A 27295-nucleotide genomic window follows, 5' to 3' on the forward strand; every position below is an offset into this window, starting at 1 on the left:
CTTTTCATCTCAACAAATTTCTATGACAATGAAGACATCTGATAAGTTTACCAAAGTAATCATAAATTATTGGTGCTGATCATTCCTTTTTTTTTTAAACAGCTTGGTGGCTGAGGAAATCATATTCTGCCTGGGGCTATGTAGCTTACCTCGAATTATTTCAGAATCATCTAAAATGACTCATTTTTCTATTAAAATGATGAATGAGCTAAATGAGGTATGTAATAAATACTGCAGGTTTGTAAACAGATTCCTGCTCTCTAGAGAATGGAGGCCTTACTTCATTTGGTAATTCTGCCCCTTGGTATTTTCAGGAGAAGTCATCCTTAAAATATAGTTAGTAAAGAAAATTGTGGAGAGAGCCACACTGGAACAAAATGCTGAATGTCTTTATGGTGAAGGGAATAACCCCAGGCTACATAAAAATCAACCCTCCTACCCACCAAAGCAGGGCACAGTTCAAAACACAGAAAGAACATAACTCAGTCCCATTCAGGAATCATATACAAGCAATAAACGCAGGAATATATAAAGGAAGTAAATACACAGTGACTCAAGAGTGTTCAGCATTGTGAAGAACTTAATGTCAGTACGCAAAAACAGAGCAGACCTCACTGCACGTGGTATGTCACCTAGTAAACATTACTGCTCTTCAATTTACTACTGAATTCACTAAACCAGAGGTCCAAGTACCACAGGTTGAAAGCAGTTCTCCACGGCTCTATGACAACTGACAGCCCTCAGGCTTGCCAGGGAGACAAGCTGAAAAGGATGCTTCTGAACAAAACAGAGCCCACTGGCCTTAGAGTCTCATTCAAAACATAATGTGCAAAACACTTCTCTTTGGGATTTGGAAGGATTGATGGACTTCATTATGCTTCTGTTCAACTTTTAATCTGTCACAGGTTAAAGCAAACACTGAGGGCTGTATTTCTCAGCCTCTTCAGTAGGAAAAGAGATTATGATATCAGTTTAATAACATTCCAAGGCTCTAATGACAGTTCATCTCGGACCAGGCAGTGAAGCAAATAAGTTAACAATAAATGCCAGGGCATTATAAAGAGATGGAATTATAACCAACCCTTTGCACCTCAGTTACCTATGGATTTTTACTCAATGCTCTCCATACCTCACCTTGACACCCGTAATGACCCAACTGATGGGCTGTCAATAAGTTATTTATGGCAGGGTGACCACGTATGACACCACTCAACAGGAGTTGCCCTGAGCCAACCAGTGTGCAAGCAACTTGATGAATTTGTAAAGTGCATTTAGAATGACAATATGACAGCACCTTTTAAGCAGAGTTGCTCCTCATAGCTGTCTTTAAATACAACTACTTGTTGGCAAGAACATCAACCACATTATCCTCAGATCCTCTCTAATCCCTCTGTCAACAGGTCACACAAACTATAATAGTTCCTTGGGGGAAAAAATGCAACACCAGCAAACTGCAGTCACCTCTACATGGTGTTCACTGGACAGACTCGCCAGCCATGACAGTGAGATTTAATCTCCACTTTCAGAAGAATGTGCAGCCATTCTCTCCTCCAGGACACCCAGTATCTGCTCAGTATGACAACAGGCTTCTCTCGGACTAGATGGTAATGTTAAGAGCCTACGTATTCCTGCAAATCCTGATGAGTAAAGGGTCTGACCACATACATTTGAGAAATACATTCATCTGGTTAAGACACTCCAGTATTCTTATCTGGAAAATCCCATGGACAGAGGAGCCTGGCGGGCTACAGTCCATGGAGTTGCAAAGAGTCAGGCATAACTGAGTGCACACACGCACACGTGCACACGCGCACACACACACACACACACACACACACGCAATGCTGAAATCTGCAATAGCAGTCCTATTCTTTCTGGGCTCTTAACGTAAAGATGAGGCTGGCATACTGAGTCAAAACTTATTTCTCTTTCTCTATTACTGTGGAAAAAAAAAAATGTACCAAGAGCTGGCCTGGCACTCCATGGAATATCTGACTAAAAATCTCTTCCTAATAATTTCTTCACAGGGCTGTATGCGTTTCAGCTGACAATAGTGTGTTGCTTTAACACACACAGGCGGCAAAGACCACACAAGATAACAAAGCACATGATGGGAGAAGATGGGATACGGCGGCGGCTTTGTCCTGGGAACTAGAAAGGCCTGCTGAATTCAAACATTTACACAGGAGGCAAACTGATGGTGCACACCTCTGCTCCCACCTGTTCTGAGGGCTGCTGCCCTCTACATTTCCTGGTCAGATAGGAACTGAGGGAGAGACAGGAAGAAATGGGCCTGCAGACATATCCTACGTCCCACTCTCACTAATAACATCGAGGAAATTATCTTATGCCTAAATGGCTTAAATTTCTGACACAGAACAGAAATTCAGTATTTAAATAGTCCTCAAAAGTGAAAGCTCAAAGTCATTAACTTCATTGTTGGCCTTCAAAGCAAACTAATACTCCATGCATGTCAGAACAATTGGGGATTTGTGTCTATAGCAAGAAAAACCAGCCCAGGGCATATATAATCAGAGGCAGTGTGTTAATAGAGATTATAACTGAAGTACTAAACTGCACCCCAAAAAAAGACCAAAGATTTTTTTTGAAAGGATTAAGTGTCCAACAAAAGAATCCAGGATAACCGCTACTACATTGCAGCTTCATTCACCTGGTTAATTTTAATGATACTAAAAGCCCCAAGTGATCACTCTTACCTTTCTTCAACACAGAACTTTTGAGCATGAACCATGTTGATCATTTCAAAATTACAACCCCAATGGTAACCTCTACTCTTGGGAAGACCCTCACTTATATACTTGGGCAGCAGCAGTATTCTTATCTACTTCCTTTAGTAATTTTCCCCCAACCCCAAATTCAAAACCTTTTTCTCCTTAACCACAAAATTTCAACTGTCACAGTTTGAAGCACAAACAAAACACAGAAGTGAAAAGCACAGAGCACAAAATTAATCAATTCTTCTTGATTGCTTCACTGGTGCATTTCAGACAAAAGGGAAACTGGGGATAAAAAGTGACATTTTGGTAAAACAGTAGCTTAAATTTGCAAAAACTAAATTTATGCATTCACTTACCCTAATTTTTTCTTTTAATTTTTTTTAATTTTAATTTTTTTCTAAACACTACAAGGTTTTGCAAATTCAAAAATTTTACTATGAGGAAAAAAAAAAAATCCAAACTAGGAATGACCTTCCCCACTCAGCTTATACTTGACTGAAGAAGGCAGACTCAGGAAAAGTGATCAAATCTAATCTATCTTTGCACCCCCAGCAACTGATATCACCTAGCACACACCAGGGGTTCCATAAACCTGTGATGGCTGGGACCACAGAAAGAATGATCTCCTCTAGTCCATCCTGCACCCTTCACTATAGAGCTATCAAAATGCCCATCTAACCACTGCACTTCAAACCTTTGCATGTATATAGTCCAGGGTTCTCTGGATTGCATACGTGTGCCTAGTGATTTTAGCTCTGCCACCTTCTTCTGCCTCATGCCTCAACACTCCCCACCCTTTACTTCCCACTCATTAGCTCCTGTGGGGTTCCAGTGTCCCCAGGCTTCCATGCTTTACCTGCAATACTCTAGGCTGGACCATCCCTACTCCTCCAACCACACAGGTGATTCCTACTCCAACATTCCACTCTGGCATCACTTCTCTAGGAAATCTTTTCTCATCTTCCCCACTTCCTCTCCTCCCATTTCCACAACCTGAGTAGACTCAATTCTTCACTTATGAAATGGCAAGCATTTATTGACTCTCTACTCTTTGCCAGGCTCCAGTATGTATTAGGCTCTCAAATGTGTGTGAACGAATGAACGCAGATACAAAATGGTTAAAACAAAGTCAGTCTCTGCTTTCACTGAAGTGAGAATTCTCATAAGGATATAAGTAGCAAGGCTCTATCACGGACTTGGCACTTTTTAACATTATTTTTCATGTATCTGTCTCCCACATTGCAGTGTGAATTCCTTACGGATTTTGTCTTTTTCATTCGTACAGCCTCAGTATCCAGCACCACGTTTTTCATATAGTAAGCACTCAATAAAACATCTGCCCAAAAAATGAAGGAAACTCTTTCACATTCAGCTTTATAAGCTCCAAAATATTTAAGCAACTATTTCCTTAAGTAAATTGTGGCTTCTTTTCAAGTTTAGACTCAAAAAGAAACAAGAAAATACTACAGTTCTGTGGTTGTAAAAAGAAATGAATAATGTCAAACCAGCACAGTTTAATACAACAGAAAGGAGGAGTGAAACAAAATGTTAACTGGCATTTTACAAAAATGTAAATGCAAGGTCCTTATTCTTTAATTTAAAAAAAAAGTGAATGACACAGCAAATATTAGGTTTAGATATACGGGATCTCAGAGACACACAAATGTCAAGTCACATTAACTTTACAGGTTTCCCAGCTTAGTCCTTTTAATCAGTCTTTCTTTAGAGTTGCTTTCCTGCTCCTAAGCAACAGTCCTTTCACGTGAATTTTAGTTAACGTTTTCAAGCAGATAAAATTATCAGTGAAGTTCTTTTCCAAAACTCCTGGGTAGAATCAGCTGATGAAAGTGCTGGTACCTATCCATGAGAGGTAAGGTTAGGGACTGGTATGCTCTTCTTGAATCAAAAGCAGGACCCGTGGCTTCTCCAGCTAACGCAATCCTTTCAAAAAGGAAAGTTTTCATCTGATCCTATTTTAAAACTTCAACAACAGGGCCATCATGACTGTGCCTTTCGAAGAGCTTCAATAAAGCTAGCTGCTACAACAACTGTGGGAAGAATCCGCCTGGACTCGCATCTAAGGAAGACAGCGATCTAAATGTCAACTGTGTGTGGGCGCAGGATGGGGAGGGGGAAGAGGAGTTTTATTCACAGCACCAACACGGCGTCAGTTTGGGATTTTTATCCTTCCTCCTAGTTCTACTGAAAGACAGCTTTCCAATTCCTTCCAATGTGTGAAATCCAACCTTTACTCTCTTGCTGGCTGCAATATTTGGGTTCTAAATAAAGAGGAAGACACCAACGTTTGGCCATCACTCAAAAGAGTCCCACACACTGGGGTTGAGAATGACAGCCGTGGGGGGTCCAGCACTCAGCAGAACGACGCTAATGGTCCTGGGTGACTCTCAACAGGAGTCACGGGTTCTGAGGATGCCCACTGCCACGGCTCGGGGATCGAGGCACCGATGGACGATACAGACTTGAAGGCATGTTCCCCAGCACGCGTCCTACCGGATGGGGAGATGCAGACTCTGTGTACATGGCAGGCGGGGGCTGAGGGGCAGAAGGAACTTCACACCCCTGAGCATGAACCATACACGCGGCAAAGCTATTTCCTTACGCATTTCCGCTACACCATTTTCATAAGGTGTAACTATGGTAAAATATAATCTAAAACTTATCAGCTTAATAAATGTATAGCTTTTATTAATAATAATAGTAATAGCTTTTATTTATGAAATAAATAAATAGAAGTGTATAGCTTCAGAGTGTAAAGTGCATTCAGACTGCTGCCAAACCAAGCTCCACAACTCTTTCCATCCTGCAAAACTAAGACTCCAGACCCATTAGAAAGCTCGCCACTCCTCCTTCCACTCAGCCCCTTGAAACCACCCTGCTGCCTTCTGTCTCTGAATGTGACTACACTAGATGCTGCACACAATCGGAATCACACAGTATTTACCTTCCTGTGACTGGTTTATTTCACTAAGCATAATGTCCTCGAGGTTCATCTAAATCGCATGATACGTTAGAATTTCCCTCCTTCTAAAGGCTGAATAACACGCCATCGTACATGTATGACAATTTTGTTTATGCATTAAGCTACTGAGGAACACATAGATTTCTTCCACCTCTTGGCTATTATGAATAATGTTGCAATGGACACGGATATACAAATATCTCTTTGATGTCCTGCTTTTAGTTCTTTTGGATAAAGAACCAGAAGAGTGGGGCCTCCCAGATGGCCCAAGCAGTAAAAAAAAAAAAAATTCTGCCAATGCAGGAGCCACAGGAAATGCAGGCTCCATCCCTGGGTGGGGAAGATCCCTTGGAGGAGGAAATGGCAAGCCACTCCAGTGTTCTTGCCTGGAGATCCCAAGGACAGTCCATGGGATTGCACACAGTCAGACATGACTGAGGGATTGGGCATGCACGCATGCCAGAAGAGTGGAATGCTGAATCATATGATGATTCTAGTTTTACTTTTCTTGAGGAACCACCATACTATTTTCCAAAGTGATTGTACCATTTTATCATCCTTGCCAATACTTGTTACTGTCTTTTTTTAAAAGAAAAAGAAAACTTTTATTTTGTATTGGGTAGGGCCAATTAACAATGTTGTGACAGTTTCAGCTGAACAGGGATGGGACTCAGCCATACACATACATGTATCCACTCTCCCCTAAATTTCCATTCCATCCAGGCCTCCACAAAACATTGAGCAGCTCCCTGAGATACCTTACTGGTATCTGTTTTTTCTTAACGGCAGCCATCCTAACACATAAGATGATCCCTTAGTAACTTTGAATGTTTATCCCTGTATTATTTTAATAATCAGATGAAAATTCAGTGAAATACACTCAACCATTAAAAGTAATCATGCAAATACATATTTATTGGTATAGAAAGGCCTTAAATAGTCTAAATTTTTTTCAATATCAAAGTTACTGTAAGAGTTACATAAAACTACATATACTACTATATGTAGTATATACATATAGTAGAGAGAAATACAAATATACATATTAATATAAATGTTTTATACAGTCTCAGTGCAATGTGAAAAGGAATATAAAACAATAAACCAGAAAGTTAATAGTAAGTATCTCTGGATAATGGTAATCTAATTGATTTTACTGTTTTTGTATTTATTTCCTGATCTTTACCCAACAAATATGCATGTCTCCTATAATAATGAATAACAACAGTAAAGGTGATAACGTGGTAAATAAGTTGGGAGTCACCAGGTACCTAAACTGCTGTAGGCAGCTACGGTGTTGTGGCCAAGAGCTACACTTAAGTATCTGAGAATCCTCAAGCCAGAACAAGATCCTCTGGATCATCTATAATACTATTGCATAAATTCTACTTTTAGTCCCAACGTGCTTTGAGGGCTCTGTTTGGCCAATTTATGACAGATGCTGAAGTTAAGGAGTTGTCAGTAATTTGCCACCCATACCATATGACTCCAGAATCAATAAAGTAGAGACCTGCAAAATAGAATATATAATGCCGATTTCTTATGCTTAACCTAAAAACAAAAATACATAGATAGGAAATAGAGAGGATTTATAAGATACAAGGAAAAAATGTGCTGAAGATACACTGCTCCAACCCAACTACAGTACATAATATTCTAGTTACTGTGAATTAAGAAAATTTTTTATACTTTCAGATTTCTTGTGAAAACTCTCTTTTTATGCCTTCTCATGTGCATGTGTGTTTAATGAGTTTTTTTTTTTAATCTTAATCTTGCTTATCTCCCTGAACTTAAAGAACAAGGTAGTTCAAATTCAGACCAAGAGAAGTAGAGAAAAGAATGCTTCAGAGAGGAGAGGAAAAAGCTGGGACACAAATAAAAATAAGAACCAAGGGGTCCTCTGCCCACTAGAAACCCTGAAGCTTGCTCCCCACCCGCCAACCCACCACCCTCCACCACAAGCACTGTTAAACTCTCTCCTCTCCATCCCTGGCCTTCCAATTGGGAGGCTGTAACATTCATGGGAATGACCCTTAACGCATGGGCCTGACATGTTTTCAACTTCCCCCCAAAACCCTCAAACTCAGGAGCACAGCAGATGTCATAATTAAATTACTCAACCCCTAACACTTTTAATTCTGAAATTATCCCCCATTCACAACAAATGACTTTCCTTCCACGTCTCTAGGCCTCAGTTCCACTCAACGTGTGTGTCCTCACAGAGGCGCTGGCCAGACCCTAGACATTCCTCTCTTAGTCCATCACCCCTGTTCTGGTTTACTGCCTGCCCATGTAGCCTGGATCCTGAATGAGTCACTGAAGAAATGGATTCAGTACACACTGGCTTCCTATTTTCTCCATTGGCAACTGGTCGTAGGTTAGCCTCTCAAAGAAAGGACCAAGAGAAAGAACAGAAGAGAACAGAGACTGAGTCTTTTCTTACAAACTGGTAACAATCCCCCGTTGCCTGCTGGACTAGGGACATCCCCTGCGTCTTACATCCCCAGCTCTCCACTATATGGTTACATTTCTCTCTCCAGTGAGTTCCCAACCATATTCCACTGAGAAGATAGGGAAATGACATGAGGGTTTCTAGGAAGGCTAAAGTGAGCACTGAGCAGTCAGGACCCCAGGCTTCACCCAGAACAGCTCCAATTTTATTTAACAACAGGAAGATGTTCAACCAATCATGTTGCCTGCAGAAGACACTACTGTTCAGCCATTAAAAACCACATTTTGGTGATATAAAGAGTATGTTCATGATGTAAACACTATGTATGGCACTATCCAAAGTCTTCAATAGGTAGCAGACCTAGGAATAGAAATTGTCTCGAGGGAAACACCTCGGGGTAAACCATGGTTACATGAGAGTGATAGCTTTATGGGTGCCTCTTAAATTTTCTGCTACAAATAGTCATTTTTAAACATATTTATGTAATCTTTAAATTTCTAAAAAAGTATTTTCTTTGAAAAAATTATTTCCTTTCTTATAAAAAATGGTTCCCCTTTCTGAAGTCCAGAAAGTGATGGATGCAACCTTACTCACCTCTGCTGGAGTCTGCCCAGCTAGCATCTGGTGGCTGCCAGCAAGAAGAGGACCAAGGTAGGCTCTCACCCCAGAGGTTTCAAATAAATGAAACCGAAACCAACCAGTGGGAACAAGCAAACAACATCCCTCAGGCAAGACGCCTGTGTCTCTGTGCTGGTCTTTTCTTCAATAACCCTCATTACACCTGCCTTAGAGTCCTTGGTGGTTAATCTCAACAAATTGTCAGCCACTTGTAAAAGGCAAAGATAAAGAAAATCTCAGCAAAGAGAACATGAATACCATCCACACTGGAAGCTGGCAAGCTTTTCCCAAACATCAGTGGTTTCCTTGCAGACGAGACCTTCTGACCAAATCGTTCATGCTCACCAGGTGCTTCGCCTTCGCACGCTCCTCCTCATTTGATATCCTCTCACGAAGGATAGCTCTGGTCAACTGCTCGTTGGCAAAAGCCTTCTCTGCATCCAGTTCTTTGCTTTGCTTCAGTCTGAAAAGACAACAAAGTTCTAACTTAGGAAAAAAAAAAGATTTTAATAGTTGACATCATGTGTTTAATGTGTTAAATGAAAAGATAGAAACAGCCCTAGGGTCAGCAGCTGAAGTCATCTTGGCCTAGTATTTATCAATAGCAGGTATATTTCCTAATAAATCCTCATGCAGCCTTTATCCAAGCATTTAAAAGAAGAAAATTCAAATATACCAAGAGGCTAATCAATCTAACTGCTAAATTAGTTTTACTAAGTTCTTCTCATGTCAAATTGAAATCTGCCCAACTAAATATTCTACCCCTGGTGACTCCATCTGCCCTCTGGAGAGAGAAGTAATACATCTAATTAACAAGCCATCTATAAGACAAATATTTGAAGGTAACCATCATCCTCCCATCAAAACTGACTCCGCTATTTATTGACTCTATACGAGGCCCTGCATGAGGCACTGATGACAGGGTACTGAAAAGGACCAGTCCCCGATCTCATGGACCTGACGTTACCGCAGGAAATAAAAACACTGTTAGAAGATCTTTCCTCCCAGTCGATCTCTCATTTCCCAACAATCTTCATCTGCAAAAATGGCCACAGGAGCAGGGTTCCTCACTTGTGGGATGACTCCAATTTGTCCCTGAGCTCCAAACTAAATGTTAACACTGCACATGTGGTCCAGCAAAGTAAGACAGTGGAACCTCACCTCCCAGGATTCCCAACCAACGCTAGTTCTACCAATGAAGCATCTGACTGCGTGAGGTCTATCAGTAACCTCATCACACAATTAGATCATACTAAGCTGCAATTCACAACAACCTCTCTCCTGTGCATGACAAAGGTGTGCCTGGGCCCATAAAGGTATTCAGTAATCACTGAGGGAGAGTACATTTTAGGCTAATCTCATGGACAAAGATTTTGATTGCCTTTTCTTCTTGGAGAGAAAAACCGCTCTATACCAACATATCCCTGAAGTTATAAGCAATGCTATAAAAAGAAAAAGTAAAATTGGTATGTTGGTATAAGTGAAATTCTGAGTGCAATCTACTTTGTAAGTGGGAATGATGAGCACCAAATTGAACTCAATACCAGTCTATCAAATTTCAGTTTTAAAAAGGATTCTTGAAAAGAAAACTTTTGGTTACTAGTTTTAAATTGTTATATCACCTTGATACGCTGAAATTCTCACAAATCAATTCTAACAGATAAAATCAGCTTGTAAAATACATTCCAAAGTGATAATGCTTTTCCCCCTAAAAATTAAACCTGTGTAAATTTATGTCTTGAATAAAGGTAAATAACAGAGGCCAATATACTTTTACCCAAATAAATCCTGGAGTTATATAAAAGGAGAGCAACATGGAAACAAAGTGGTCCACATAAGGACAGCATGCTGACAACTGCTGAAGTTACTGTACCAGATTAGAAAACAAGGCACAAAAAGCATTTCTACCAGCCTGTCACTTGTAAGTAAAAGGCATTACTTATATTACAAGTGAGGTGGAAACTAAAAAACTACTATAATTTACAGATCACCTACTATATGCGAACACTGTGCTAGGCACTTTATATACATACATAAAACTAGTATAAAATTCACATTTTTAATTATTAGTTCTTGGACATAAAGTGAGTTCTACATAACTAAAGCTTCCCAAATCTTCCATATTTGGTATATCAAATTTTAAAGTATTGTTCACTTTAAAACAACATTTTTTCTGAGTTTACTTGCATATGGCCTAAGTTTTAATTATAAATGGAGTTAAAAGTAGCTCAACTTTGGAAATATAAAGTTTGGCATGTTAATGAAAAATGAAGCAATAACATAAGCACAAAAGTCTTCCATGTTATAATAAAAAAATAAAGATTATTCAGCTTGCAACATCTAATACAGATCCTGAGTCTAAACCAAGGCTCTACCATTTACTAGCTGAGTGTAGTTAACCTCCCTGGTCCTGTTATTCTCATGAGTAAAACAGACTGGTGTTAACACTCACCTTACAGGATTCTATATACAAAAGCACTTAGTACAAAGCCTGTGAGTACAATAAGCACTCAATGCATTAGGTAAGTAGCAGTAATAACAATAGTACCCACTATGGGATCAGGAATACAGAAGCAGCAGTGAAGCAGCAGTTATCTTCTGAAAAGAAGGAAATCTCCACATTCATTAAATACACCATAACTACGTATCACTTGGTCCTCTCCACCTTTTTCCCCCCAGTTCTCCAAAGTTCTGCTTTATTTTTATGATCAAGCCCCCTTAACAAGTACATAGACTCTAATGACCCCAGTAGCCCCCTCCTTGCACATGTTCCTTTCCTTGTTTCCAGTAAGGGCAAGGATCTGGTTTGCCTTTTTCCACTGCTACATACCCAGTGCTAAACAGTGCCAGCCCCACACCACAAGTGCTCACAAAATACTCGAGTATATGCATGAATGAATGAGTGGCGTGTTTCCGACTCACTGGAAAATGGAAAACAAGCTGCAGAAAATAGAAGACTGGGGGACTTGTGAAACTAGACACAAACAGAGCCCTACAAGGGCCAAGCCACTGTGATGTCAAGCGTCACAAGTGGGATGATCCTGGACCACACCAACCTAAAGAAGAAGGCTGTTTTACATCTCGTAACATTTCAGAGCCTCTAAACTACCAACACCTAGTTATATTTGACTCTTGGTTGAAGAGACACTGGGGGTGGCACAAACTGACCAAAAAGAAATTCTCCTTATTCTTACAGTCACTTTCATTTTCTTACAAATAGACCTGTTCAAATTCTCAAATAGTTTATTCTAAAGGAATGTCTGAAAATAAAATGAAAAAAAGAAAGGTCTGTGCAGTGACAGTTTCCTGACCAGAATTTTGTATCTTTAAGAAGTCTGGCAGTAGAACCCAGAACCAATCCTCACTACCTATAGGCAGTTTAATCGTACAATCTAATAAACATCAGTTTTCTTAGCTTTAAATTTTGAAGGCTGAGCTTTATATAGCCCAAGGTTCCTGGGCCACCAAGGTACCTGTTGTTTAAAAAAAAGGGGGGAGGAGGCAGGTATGAGATAAAATAAATCATTAACTTGGGTTTCCAAAGATTTAAGAATAATCTCAAAATAAAACTAAACATACCAAGTATCTTGGAGAATACATTCTCTTTTTTATTTACTGGCATTTCCCACTGATTATTTCAGATCTCCTGGTCTAATATTATTCTACATTAAGCCCTTGATTTAAGTTTCATTTAAATTTCCTTCTTTTAAATACATATCTCTCCTCATTTAAATTCTCTAGAGTTTTAAGCAAAGAAGTAGGAGTTTAGTGTAAACTTTTCTTATTTGCATTAAGTAATTGGATAGCTTGCCTAAGCTTAATGAAACAAATACCAGTCAGCTCTGTCCTTACACCTCACACCCTAGCAACTGAGCTCTTGTTCTCAATATATTCTCAACCAGGTGAGAGATGTAAGATACACCAGAAAAATGAATTTCTAAAAATGAGCCAAATCTCTTATAATGAACATTACATGCGTCATTTGAGTGGAAAAAATAACAATAATTTACTCACATATGTTCAGTTCTCATAGATATCTTGATATATAAAATTTATGTATTTCAGTTTGTGTAAAAACTGACCAATATTATTTTATTTCAAAGAACCTAAAGGTTTTAAGAAAATGGGAGGAGTATTTTTAAAGATAACTTTAGCTAGGCATGTTTTATAGATTCAACTTTGTTGTTGTCTATGAAGGAGGCATTACTATTTAAAAACATATATATGAGAAAAATTGAGATGTAGAAAAGCACACAGGAGACATGAAATGACTTGATCTGATTTCCAAAGCCATGGTTCTTAAACCTGAAGAGTAACACATCTGGCAACGCCACCGCCACCAACAGGAATCAGCTTCCATTACGTTACTCACCTTTGTGGTCCTATAAGGACAGTTTTTACAAGCCACATTAATCATAATTATTTTAAAAGAAGCTCCTTTTTTAATGTGTTTTCATTACCTCAAGTCAGAGTTTGCCAGAGTCAAAATTATTACCAGCCCTTTCCCAAAGTGGGTTTGGCTTTCAATGGCCCTAAATGTTTCTCTGAACCTGGGCACTGCTCATTTGGCAATTCACAAATACTCAGATTTATCTTCATGTAGGTTGACACATAAGAAATGCTACACAATTCTAGCTTAGAAAATCACTTTATAATTTAATATATAAGGCCATTATATTACTGAAAGAAAGCTGATGAGAACCTCAGATAATGGGTGAGAATAAATGGGAAACTGAGACTGTTCCAGATAAAGTGACTTGAGGAAATGATTTATCTAAAACTGAACTATGACCATTATACACTGAATATCTGGATAGTACTGCAAAGTACTTGACTTAGACTGTTTGAAACACTAGAAGAGAAAAATGAGCGACTACGACCACAAAGGTCAGTTTTAATGCTAATGATGAATTTTATTTTAATGCATCATACTTTGTCAGAACATGCTGAACTAGCATTCAAAATACTGTTTACTACTCATCTTTTAAACAGAAAAGCTGAGCTGGTAATCCAACGAACTAATTATTAAGACTATTAAAAATAATGACAAAACAAGTATACAGCTTTCTATTAATAAGACTTTACCAAAATAAAAGTACATAGCAAGCTTAATATTTCTCAGCTCAAATGATTTCAAATCCTAGAAGGAAATATACATGCACTGTGATTCTGAAATAAACACATGAGAATGAATGTACATTAATATGGCCATGTCCTATGTGTATATATACTAAATATGTAATGTCTGTGTGTGTAACAGATAAAGAGTCAGCATTTATTAATGCTTGCTTTGTACCACGAACAGGTCTAAGCACTTGACGGGTGTAACTCATTTACAATCCTCACCGGCACCCCTATCAAAACTGTTTTACTCTATTTCAGATGAGGAAGCTGAGGCACAGAGAAGTTTTGTAACAATAAGGCTTTACAGGACTTATGGAATAATCTACTCGGGGTCACAAAGCCCGTGAGAGAGGTGCAGCCAGGCAGGCTGATTTCAGAGCCTGCATTCTTATAGCAGATACACCCATGGACGCACACACATAATACATATACACTATTAGAATGTATGTGTGTGTGTATACATATTAAGCCAGGGGACAGGGGGAGAGCTTTGTCGTATGCACCACAACTCGGACACTCCACAGTGCCTGGCTCTTGGCAGGCATTCAATAAGCACTGTTGAAAGAAATTAACAGAGGATGAGCCTAGTTTAATACAACGGAACACAGGTACTCTTCATATAATGGTAATTTAGCAAGAAATGGCACTGTCTTGGAAAACTGATTGACTGCAATCTGGCAGACCTACAGTCAATCAGTATTACCTAACCAGCATTAAGACTTGGTTCTGAATACAACCTAGAGGATGTTTATCTTGGTCATCTATGTTTCTATGCAAATATCACTTAAAATGTCATTCAGAATTTAACAAAGTTTCCTTGCTTTATACACAAGAAGATTTTTTTTAAAGTGTTTTTGTTTCAAAGCATACTAAAATGTAGCCACAATCTGGGCATTTTCCTGCATGGCTTTCAAAATGATCCTGAAGTTAACTCAGCCTCTAACTGCAAGCCTACAGCTAATATGGGGGATTTACCCATAGTTATAAACCTAAATGGTTCTCATCTCATTTGAGACAATCACCTCTTGTTCACACATGGCATACTACTTTGTACCTCGAGCCCCTATTTCAAGTCTCACTTGAAAACAAGTTCTACCTACCCTGGATTTTCTGGGACCATTTGCTTATCAAATACATTCTCTTACTGCACTGAAAAACAGATCTGTATGTTTTTAAACTAGAATTTTTAAACCAGAATTCTGGTTTTAGTTCACAAGTTAATGCCACCATATCCAAGGCCCATATACCCCTCCCTCAGGAATTCACAATTAAATTTCCCTGAGGAAGTTACACAACACCCCAAAGTGCCCTTGACTTGTATCTACTGGAAGAATCTGTGGCCTCTTTCTTACCTGGCTTAAACAAAATATTTAGAGGCATCTTAAGCTACAATAATCGTCTTTTTATCTTAGAGAGTATATACCAATTGTTATAATATTCAAAATACAAGTGAACAATGGTGGGAGCAGCACATATACTGAATTGTGCTTGGTCAGCAGAGCTTTAAATAAACTGTTGTATAAAAGTTGTAGCAGGGAATGCCCATGCATGACCTGTTACTATTGAAGACTTGTTTTCAAAGTACCTACATCCCCTCCCTTGAGAACATGTATTGGATGGGTGCTGCAGTTGTTCATTTACTAACATGTTGAGGAGAACCACAGAGTCTTCCTAGGAAAAAGGAACCAGAAGTCCACACAGGTATCTCTGGGGCAAATCCCTCTAATGGGCCCAGGTGGACAAGACATCAACTTAAGCATTGGCCTCATCCCAGATGGGCTTGAGCCTGGGACAGATAACAACGTGAGATGTCCTCCTGAAGACAGAAAACTAGGACAACATTCCTGGTTCAAGTGACCTGTGAGACTTAGTACACATCCTTACATATGTAAAAGATACATCAAGCCTTTAACAGTTTTCTGTACTTACATTTGCTTTTTGTTAAAAAAAAAAAAAAAAAAAAAACACATTTTCACCAGAACACATATTTTGAAATTGGCCTTGTTAAGTCAGTAAGTCTTGGTAAACTTTTGGTCAGAGAGAGAGAAGATATCACTGTTCTCCTTTCTACGATTTGTAAGCGAAAGAATCAATACTTTTCCTCTTTTCTAATTCAAAGGACTTTCAAGCTTAAACCCAACTGCAACTTCTCACCCTCCAAACATACAAAGATACACATACTGCCTAACTCACTCCAACACTTCATGGTAGATGTTTTAAAGTTAAAGCTTAGCAAATACCACCATCAATCCCAGAGTAAACATTTTTAAAGAAAGAATAATTACAGAACATCTTTTTATTATTTTTTAAATCAAGTAGTCTTTGAATTTTTAATCATTTTTGATTCCCATGTTGAGCTGCTAATTTGATTAATTCATAAAGGTTAATAACTGTTGTCTTTAAAATCTGGCTTGTTATCAATACATAATTGTGCCTTTTTGTTCTGTTTAGGGCTGACAACCTTCATTTGTACCTTTTCTCATATTTCTTTTGCTTGGTACAGCTTTACCAATCCAGTAATTTTTTAACTTTTATTAAGATTAAACAAATAACTTTGCTTTACTTGTATGTCAAATAATACATAGCTCTTGGTATGTGTATGTGTGTTTTAAAATAATCTGGCACCCTTGATCTTTAAGGGGGCAACTGTGACCAGTCGCAATTATTAATAGTAAGAAACTGATACACTTAACTTTATTTCTTTCATCTTATATTTTATCTAGCATTAATCTTACTTTGCTCTTATTTGTTTTTCCCCTTTCCTTGTTTTCCCAGTTATATCAAGTTACTATACACGTTCTTCCCCTCCCAAAAAAGATCTTTGGTATTCTTCTTTGAGTAGTAATCATTCTCTTTCTGAACATTCACAAACACTTCCCCCTACTATTGTTTAAAAACAAAATTCCTACTATTTTCTCAACCACCACCCTCTGCAAAGTCAGTAAGATGAAATCATTTGAATGCTGTGACTCTCAACTCCAACTCTTAGCTAAGAGTTCAGTGCTTTTAAATTCATGCAATTCTTAGTTTTCCCGTTAAGAATTTTTCTTCATTTTCAAAAACCCTTATTAGTAGCTTTATCAGATGTTCCCACTCGATCATCCATGTATCGATAGAAAAGATGGATTCTCACAGGTGCCGTTACTCCTCTCCACCTCTCCCTAGTTAAGATCTCTGTTCTAATTAGTTTGTAATCTGGTTCAAATTCTTTAAGAATCTTCCTAAGATGGACCAGCATGTCAGGTTTTTAGCTATGACTCAGTTTCACACGCCCCTACATTGTGAAGTGGGAGCCGGGAGTCTCTAAACCCTATGCCTGCTTTGCAGCTGGGTCCCTGTTAGGTTCTGCCAATAGAGGGCGCCAGAGGGAGCCCGCAGGCTGGTGGAGGGAAAAGGAACTCTCCAGTTTGCCGTCTACGCCTTTCCGCATCGCTCAGGCCTCAATGCTTCACGCCAGCAGCAGCACTTGTTCCTGCAGCAGCAGTTCAATCCAGTTTGCAGGCTGCTCACACCTGCAAAAGCAACCTTCCTGCACCTCACTCTGGAAACGCCAGCCCTGCCTACCTGGAGGGTCCTCAGAAATCAGACCCACTGGTCTCCCCTTCCCTGGGCTGCAGCTCCACAGAGCCCCTCCACCCAGAGTCAGTGTTTTAACTCCTAACTTCCTGCCAGTGTTACCTCTGGGACAGCTCAGAGCTGCACTGTCAAATATCGCCAACATTAGCCACACATGGCTACCAAGCCCACGAAATCTGTCCAAGCACATCTGAGATGTGCTGTCAATATAAAATACATACTGGATTAATACTGAGTATGGAAATAAGAATGTGATATGTCCCACTAACATATTTTATATTGATTATATGTTAAAATGAGAACATCTTGGATATACTAGGGAAAACAAAATCTTAGAATTATTTCTTTTGTGGCTACTAGAAAAATTATAATTACATAGATGGCTCACAATATATTTCTATTAACAGCACTGCCTATGAGTTGCTTTGTTGTGGCTGTTTTGCCTTTTCAGCTCCTGAATGCCTCATTAACAATTCTTGCATTAAATTCTCTCCGTCAAAGTAACCGATGAGTTTTGTCTCCTTAGTGGATTCTGATTCCTAGTTGTTTACATTAATAAGTTCTCCAAATCCTTGCATATCTACAGGTCTCTTTCTCACCCTGGCAGGTGAATGAGAGCTCAACACAGAATTTGGGGCTCTCTGTCCTTTCTCAGGAATCCCTAGGTGTCATTCTGCCTTCTAGCTTCCAGTTTGGCAAAGAAAAGCCTAAACCCGGACTGATCCCATTTCCTTTACAAATTAGTGGTTCTTTCTGTCAGGAAGCTTATAAGATTTTCTCTTTATCCTTAGAGCTCAGAAATTTCAGCAGTCTGACCAGGTGTGCATCTTTTCTCATCAATCCCTCCCAGAATAAAGGCCTCTCAATGTGCAGCCTCCAATCTTTCTTCAGTCCAGCGAAATGTTTTTATATCATTTAATTATCACTGCTCCTCTCTCCCACTTCCCTTTATTTCCATCTAGAATTTAGTCTATTTAATCAAATATACGGGGTTATTCCCCCCACCATCCTTCAATATCCATGAAATCAAGACCTTAAAATCAGTGCATGTTATCAACTAAGCGGTAATAGTCACCGGTGCTACAAACGCCAAAAGCACCAAATATGTCAACAGTTCTTGCCAGAAGCACCTTTTTTGAGAGCCTTTCTCCCAGCCTGCTGCTTCTCTTCATCTCCTACTCACCAGAGCTCTGAACTATGTTAAGCAGGGGTGCCTGCTCAGTCCCCTGTCAAGGGAACCAAGAGAAAGTCTCTCTGTTCCTGTCTCCCACCCTCTACCCATTCACAGCAGTCAACAGGGGCAGAGAAATCAGGTTCTCTCAGGAACATTCGGACAGACTGGGGCCAACACTGGTGACCCGTGTGCTGGGCCAGAACTAACCTCCTGGCTCACACCCATTCATCAGATGCTCTACTAAGAAAAAGCAGCAGACAATGGAGATGCTTTCAAGCCTCCAACTCCTCCCTAGAAGCCTATCCACCTTTTACATTTCCATCCAACTTTTTTTCCTCACATTAAAGGGTTACTACTTAAAGCATTTTAGGGCAGAGGGAAGGGATTGAAAATGCTGGATGGGGCCATCTTGGGCACTGTACATTAATTCTTATGGAAACCATCTCCTTATATTGTGTCTTCACTATAAGCTGTACTTTCCTCAAAAAAACAAAAACAAAAACAAAAAACCTTGTTCCTATAAAGAAACAGTCCTGAATATTCATTGGAAGGACCGATGCTGAAGCTGAAACTCCAATACTTTGGCCACCTGATGCAAAGAACCAATTCATTGGAAAAGACCCTGATGCTGGGAAAGATTAAAGGAGGGAGGAGAAGGGGACAAGAGAGAATGAGATGATTGGATGGCATCACTGACTCGATGGACATGAGACTGAGCAGGCTTCGGGAGTTGGTGATGGACAGGGAAGCCTGGCGTGCTGTAGTCCATGGGGTTGCAAAGAGTCGGACACAACTGAGCAACTGAACTGATAAAGAAACACAGTCCCCTGTACTGCAAGCACTATGTAGTCTTTCTAGATATATACAGGGTAGAAACTACTAACACCAAAACAATCAAATAAGAGCAATTTTACATGGGGCAAGACAACACGGCCCAGTTTTGCAGCTCACTGATAATCATCAGGTATAACTGAAGGACAGGTCTTGGAGAATCAGTGGAGAGAAGAGAAACCACCTATATCACAGAGTATTGCTTTGATTAAGTATTACACAGCAGTAAGTTCAAGATTAATCTCCACGGCAAGCACCTATTCTATAATGCTGGTGAAACACTTGGCCAATTGTCATAAAGGGCAATCTAGCTGAGAGAAAAAGGACATCCTCTTTGGAAAGCCGAAGAGCAAATGAAGTTGCATGTGAAACGGGGGACAACCCACCTCCAAAGGGCATGTGCTGCAAAAGCAATTTTGTTCCCAAAACACTATTTGAAACCCACTCCAACAAAAGGATAAACAGTCAAATTTTGTATCACCGAGCACAGCCACAATTGTTACTGTTAGCCAGTCAAACACAGGCTTGCAGAAAGAACCTCTATCAGTCCCACTTTTGAATGAAGACCGCCCCATGCTTTTTACTTCAACTACTCTACAACCTCAAAACAAATATGAAGAGTTGAAGGGGCTTTCTCCGTGAGACCAGGCTCACCTCTCCGTTTAAAGTCACCCTGGCCCACACAGGAAGTACTACAGACAGCCTCCGCACCCCCCACGCCCACCCCACACTGTGCTGTCCCCAGACAACACGATCCATGTTCACGCCGCTCTGACACTATTCATCAGCTAAAAATTCATTCCTTGGCAGGTGTTTTATTTCTAGCACTCCCTACGAAATCATGCTGAAGAAAAAATAAATTCGAATAGAAACACATTGATCTGAAAGCCACACTATGCAATACATTGGATTTCGTTTTACTTTAATTTTCACCTTAAACACAAAATGAGACGGCAGAAACACATATCAAAAGAGCAAATGAAGTGAAATTCTGTGTGATGTTACCTACTGTCATCTTAGGGTAACTCCTGTTCATTTCCTTACTTGCCATTTTCCCATCTCTGACTCGCAAGTTAAAGCACAGACATACTTTAAAAAGTAAGAAGTACCATTCAGAACGCACATCAATGACAAAAATAAAAGAAACAAATGGAGTTGCACAAAATCAAAACGCATTAAAAATCACTTTTCAGGAATGTTGTGCAGACCCTAGTGTGAGGACAAGGACTCGCGCTGCAGGAGACACAGCAGAACAGAGAGGCCTGGCTCATGCGGAACCAGCCAGAACTCAGTTCCTCTTTACTCCAAGAAAAGCATTCAGACTCATGTGGGCCTTTCTCTTTCTGTTCCATTTCAGTCCAGTCGCTCAGTCATGTCCAACTCTTTGAGACACCATGAATTGCAGCACACCAGGCTTCCCTATCCATCACCAACTCCCAGGGTTTGCTCACTCATGTCCATCGAGTCAATGATGCCACCCAACCATCTCATCCTCTGTCGTCCCCTTCTCCTCCCGCCTTCAATCTTTCCCAGCATCAGAGTCTTTTCCAATGAGTCAACTCTTCACATCAGGGGGCCCAAGTATTGAAGTTTGAGCTTCAGCATCAGTCCTTCCAATGAACACCCAGGACTGATCTCCTTTAGGATGGACTGGTTTGATCTCCTTGCAGTCCAAGGGACTCTCAAGAGTCTTCTCCAACACCACAGTTCAAAAGCATCAATTCTTCGGCGCTCAACTTTCTTTATAGTCCAACTCTCTCATCCATACATGACGACTGGAAAAACTATAGCTTTGTCTAGACTGACCTTTTGTCTGTTCCATTTGATTTGTTACTTTTAATAGGGAAGACTTTAGATACAACTTATGTCATTCAAAGGGGAAAATGTGTTACATTCAACTAATAACAGCTATCATTTATGGAGTACCTCCTTATGCCAAGGATTTTAACAGGAGTTTTACATATATTATTTCATTTAATCCTAACAAAAAAATTCCAGAGAGTCGTTGTCATCACCTTTCAGAACTGAAGAAACCAAAACCAAAAGAAGTTCAATAAACTGCTCAAAATATGGGGTGGTAATTGTTTTCTACCTTGTAATTCCAGAAACCATGTGCAAGTCACTATACTACATGGTCCTGACTATGTGAACTAGAACATTCAGCCAAAGCCCCTCAAAGTAAAACATTCCATGTTCTGATCCAAATATTAACACATGTGTTTAGTTTTTCCTCCCTCCCTTAACAAAGCCCTTCCTTCTTCCACCCATCTATGGAGGACACAATCTACTGGCCCTGATGCAGCTATAACTACGAACACAGGTGACGAGTTGGCTATCAGACTATCCAGAAAGCGCTTCCACGCTTTTCTTTTTCCATCCACAGACTCCTGAGGTCAAGAAATACTGCTACAGAGCTATTCCACAGGTACCGACCCACGTATAAAATTACACAAGTGAAGAAGCATAAACTAAAGATTACAGTCACACTGAGTGTGAGCGCAAAACACCATGTATATTAAATAACACTGAAAAAATCAGAGGTTTGTGATGGTGTTTTGCCCTTCAGTTACTAAGGCTGAGAAGGTAATAAATTACTGTCTTAAGCTGCTTTGCAAAGGTCCGAGTGCCTAGGCAGTGCCCCAAGTTAGTAGTTACAAAAGTGGGATCCTCCCAAACCCCTTCACTAATCCACAGTGTAATTCTAAGTGAGAAGGGAAAGGAAGCTTGGTGTTGGAGTGAGGAGGACGTGTGCTCACCAGGCTTTTTGAAATGGACCATTGACTATGGGGCAGACGATCAAGAAGGGAAACACAATGGCGTGGGAGCAATATTAACTACAGCTAATCGTTACACCCATGTTTAACAACATAAAAACTTCGAAATGGCAGGTAAACCGCACCGACCCACACAAAGGAAAAAAATACTTTCACGGTGTTAACAACCATTTCTAAATTTCAACTATATTACAGGCCTGAGGAACTGAGGCTTTTTAATTATGCAATATTCATCACTGACATAGTGTTCCAATCCCACGCAGCATGAACCATGTTAGCTAAACCAACAAAATGAATAATTTAACTCCTAGCCAGCAGGAATTCGCTATGCCACCTTCATTATTTACCTCACAACACCCATTCCTCTCATTTTTGAAATAACAGCTGTGGGTGTTCAGGATGAGCCCACTGGCTACTTACACAGATTCTGATCCACATTATCACAGGAAAATCCATCCATCCCTCATTCCAAAAAAAAAAAAAATCAAGGTCATCAAGGCTGTAACATCAACCTTCCCTCTTACTGGTCTTCCTCATTAAATTCTAACCCATCAAATGCCAATAATCACTAATGCATAATATAATCAAGACAACCATACTTCTGATAAACCTCATAAGCTATGTTGTCGCCACAGCACCAAAAAAAAAAAAAGTATCTCCTCAGCAATTGCGTATTTTCATAACTTCTGCTATTTTAACTTTCTTCTTGTACCAGAAAAAAGGATTTCTTTTCTTTTTTATTAAGAAGGGACAATTTTAGCATATTAGACAAAATGTGTCTATCATTTTCCTTCCTGGGAAGAATTTTATGGATTCTCACTGTAACTAACAGGATTGTGAAAAGCAGTGAGAAACCAGACGTGTTCCTGGTGATCCACAACAAATTCTGTCAGAGACCAAAGCTTGAACTCCATCACTCTCTCACCCTCAGCTGGGAATCAGAAGCTTCCCAGTCACTCCACGGTGCGCAGGAGGCCTCTCCAGTGTCTATTCTGCAGAGATGATAGCCACCGTGGAGATGTGAAAAATGGCCCCTGAAGCAGATACCGCAGTTTTATAAGCAGCAAGAACTGTACTAAATTGTACTCAACTCCTAGTTAGAACAATTTTGAAGATAAATAAATACTGTCAAGGAAGAAAAATTTCAGGGATAACTATAAATTTCATTAAGATATATAGCAGATGTTACATGCAACATGAATATTCATCCCATCTGGCTTCTACCGCAATCCATTTTATCTTTACAGTGATATCCAAATATCCCAATGTAAAATGCTTACACTGTACAAAAATTCAACGACAACACGTTTGTGGTGCAAACAGTTTGTCATTTTTTGCTTAGTTCAACATGACTAAGTTCGTTAATGTATTTTGACAGACTTGCATAACATCCTAAAATGTTTTGAACAATGCAGTTTAGGCCGCAATGCAATATTAATGAGTGAATAATGTTCTTGAATATAAGGTTTAATATTTAATGATTCAGAGTGCTGCCTGGATTTGATGCAGAAGAAAAATGTGGTTTGGAATCACTGGATGTATCTGGGGACCTGCGAAAAAGACTACGGACTCCAGGCAAACCTTTAACCTAAACTTTGAGCTGAGGTCTCAGGTGTGAAACTGATGCTTTGCCAACTGAATTTCTAGAGCTTATCAGTATTCACAATATCACACCATCTATCAAGTGTCATTCACCAGAATTTTTAAATTACTAGGAACTCACATGTCTGTGCCAAGAGGTATAGGGAAAAAATAAGGAGAGTTAGTGTAAAAACAGCACTGCATGGTCTACATTCAAATACACTGAGGAACCAAGTCTACCAGTTGCATCAACATGTCAATTCGACTGTTCATAGCAAGTTCAGATCAATAATAACTTATCTCCTTATCTTTTATATATATAAAGAGAAATTGCTAATCTAAAAAATTTCAGGGAAGCTGAAGCTGGTTCAATGTGTCCATCTAATCCAATGAATGGATAATCCACACCCACTATAGGACTTGCCTCATTTGCAAACAATACTATGTCTTACAGATGAGCATAAAAAGAACAAGAGCAGGATTTACTGAAATCAGTTAAGCAATACTCAAAACCTCAGCACTGTGAAGAAAGAACTGTAAAGCACTCCTTACTGGAATGTTACTGTTACAAAACCCCAGTCAAAGGATGTAAATAATGCTTAATATCCCACATTCATCGGCATACACAGTTCACAACAGCCAAGTCACTAATCAGGAGGTTAAGAATCGACTCTGCCACATACTGATTTCTCAATATAACCTCTCTAATCTGCCGGTTTTCTCACAGGAAGATGGGCACAGTCACACCCTCTGTCACACAACTGTTACAGAATCAAATTAAATGATATTGGTAAGCACTAAGTCAAACGAAAAGCATTCATAGTAATGCGAGTAAACAAAGAAAAACCTGGGTAGCATTTACCAAGCACCTGCAATGGTTTGGGAAAGGCCTTCACTGACATGATCGCCACGGTGGTGGGAACACAAAGAACAAGCAACAGAAATTTCTATGTGGCCTCCTTTAGTTTCTACAATAAAGGAGGAAAATAAGCACAAAATAATAGAAGAATCAACACAAATATATGGCTGAAATAGTTTCTCATCCTAAACTTCCATGTAATGTCTTATTTCGATAGTTTATAAGGTATCTTTATTTGGGGGAAAAAAAGTATCAGTGATACTTCAATGCTGTATTAACCAATTTGATATAACATGTTCTTATCGTTAATTAAAGTATCTATTGAGTATGTATTATGTGCTCAGAGTACAAAGCGTTATGTCAAAAAAAAAAAAAATCAGTGATTCTACCATCAACCATAGTAACATCCCTTCCTTTATGTCATAACATCTAAATAATACTACTAAGTTCACTTTATTCCATTTTTACCAGATCTGGAACTATATCAAAAATTATTTCAAAAAGAAGTAAAACTGTTTTCAAATGTGTACTGTAGAAAACTTGAAAAACTTGCCAATGATACATAGTCTTAGTTCACTGTAAGATCTTAATTACCACCACTGCCACAGAGTCCATTTTTTTCTGTTTAAACCATTTAAAAGAATTGATGCTACAATTCAAAGAAAATTAATTAATTTCTCCTAAGCATCAGTCCTGATGCTCCTGCAGGTAAGATGGTGTCTCTTTAAGGGCGCATAGGTTGAGTAATTAGACTTTTGTCAAGTGTTAATAACTGAGATAAAAAAGCAGGTATTCACTTGGCAATTTTTACATACTCCAATCCAAAAAAAATATTAAGTTATCGATGCATCAGCTTTTACAATTATTCTCTAGTTTACAATGTATTTAAGGGCAGAACAGAATCCTTAGGAAAATGATAGGAAGAATACACAAGAAACTGTTAATAATGGTTACCACTGGGGAGTGAGATGGGGTACTGGGTTTAGCTTTTTTCCCTTGTGATATTAACATTTTACGTAAACTACATTTAAATAAAACATGTTAGAGCAGCACTGACTATGAGAATGCAAACTAAAAATGCAGTTTTAAATTTTCTAAAAGTCACATAAAAAAAATAAAAAGAACCAGGTCAAACTCATTTTAAAAATTCATCTGATTTAGCCCAATATATCCAAAATATTATCACTGCCATGTGTAATCAATACAAATTATTAAAGAGATATTTCATATTTTTTTCATACTGAGTCTTTGAAATCTGGTGGACATTTTATATTTAGAGCAGCTGACAATTTGGACCAACCACACTTCAAGTGCTTAACTGTACAGGGCTACAAAAAGTTTCAAAAGGCCTATCAAGGCATAAGTTAGGTATTTTTCTTCCTAAATTTCAAAGCAACAAATAATAAATAAATAATAAATAAAAGAAAACTCTTATCAGTTCTCAGCTCATGGCAAGCTACCGCCTCACTACTGATTTCTAAGATCTCTATCCAACCCTTGTATGCTATTTACTTTCTTGGTACATATATATTTCATGTGCAATGCCCCTGACTGTCTTCATTTCAGGGTTTTAACTATTGACACATTAGCAGAAGTGGCTACAGCTAATCAACTGGCTCTCTTCTCAGGATATCTTTAAAAAACTATAGACAACTGCATCCTTTTCCGCCACACGTTAACACTGCAACATTCCAACAATGGAGACCCATGGACTTTATATCTCCCAGCCCTTGAAAACAATTTTCCGAGCAAACAAAAAAAAAAGTGTAAGGCATCAATACATAAGGAAAATCATCAATTTTAGAAATCATATTACCCGAAAGAATATTTTTCAAACTAAAAGCTACATTGACTTTTTTAAATCACTTGTTGCTCTGAGAAGAATAAAATAGTTCTCATTTCTCCCACTTATCACTTCGGGCGTACATGCATGCGTGTGCAGTTGCTCAGTCATACCCAACTCTTTGCGACCCTTTGGACTATAGTCTGACAGGCTCCTCAGTCCATGGGATTCTCCAGGCAAGAACACTGGAGCGGGCTGCAATTTCCTTATCCAGGGGATCTTCCCAACCCAGGGATCAAAACTGCGCCTCCTGTGTCTCCTGCATTGCAGGCAGATTCTTAACCCACTGAGCCACAGAGGAAGCCCCATTCCTGGGCACACTCTTGAAAAAAGATAATCAATGGCTCATGCAAAAGAGAATAAATTCATATAGCCTCCTTTAGCTTATCTTTCCTGTATTTTCACCAACATAAACATTTTCTATACTTCTTAGTAAGAATAAAGGCAAGAAGAAATAAGAAAGGGCATTTGAGGGACTCAGGGCTCAGCTCAGTGCCCCCCACCGTCTGTCCTCCCCACCTTCTTGAATAAAGTAATTTAAAGAGAAAAAAAAAGAAAAAGAAAGGGCATTTGAAGAAAACGCTATACAACTAGAGAATAATTCCCTGAAATGTATGTGATGGATGGATCAGATAGACAATCACATTTACAGAGCATTTGCTATGATTCTGTGTAAGTCACTGGGCTATGCTAAGAAGTTTACACAGAATATCCCATTTCATCCTCAAAATAACCCTGACGATAA

At 39.2% G+C, this 27295-nt stretch overlaps 1 protein-coding gene across 1 annotated transcript in view; it reads right to left on the bottom strand.

Annotated features, from left to right (window-relative positions):
• The window catches only part of CHCHD3 (coiled-coil-helix-coiled-coil-helix domain containing 3), a 286824-nt gene that overhangs the window by 178810 nt on the left and 80719 nt on the right, over positions 1 to 27295 (bottom strand). The window contains exon 4 of the mRNA XM_061165830.1: positions 9134 to 9251. Within this exon, the coding sequence (XP_061021813.1) occupies positions 9134 to 9251 (118 nt within the window). The remainder of the gene's footprint in view (positions 1 to 9133; positions 9252 to 27295) is intronic.

This window comes from Dama dama, chromosome 18 (genome assembly GCF_033118175.1).
Source record: "Dama dama isolate Ldn47 chromosome 18, ASM3311817v1, whole genome shotgun sequence".
In the NCBI taxonomy this organism is placed as follows: domain Eukaryota; kingdom Metazoa; phylum Chordata; class Mammalia; order Artiodactyla; family Cervidae; genus Dama; species Dama dama.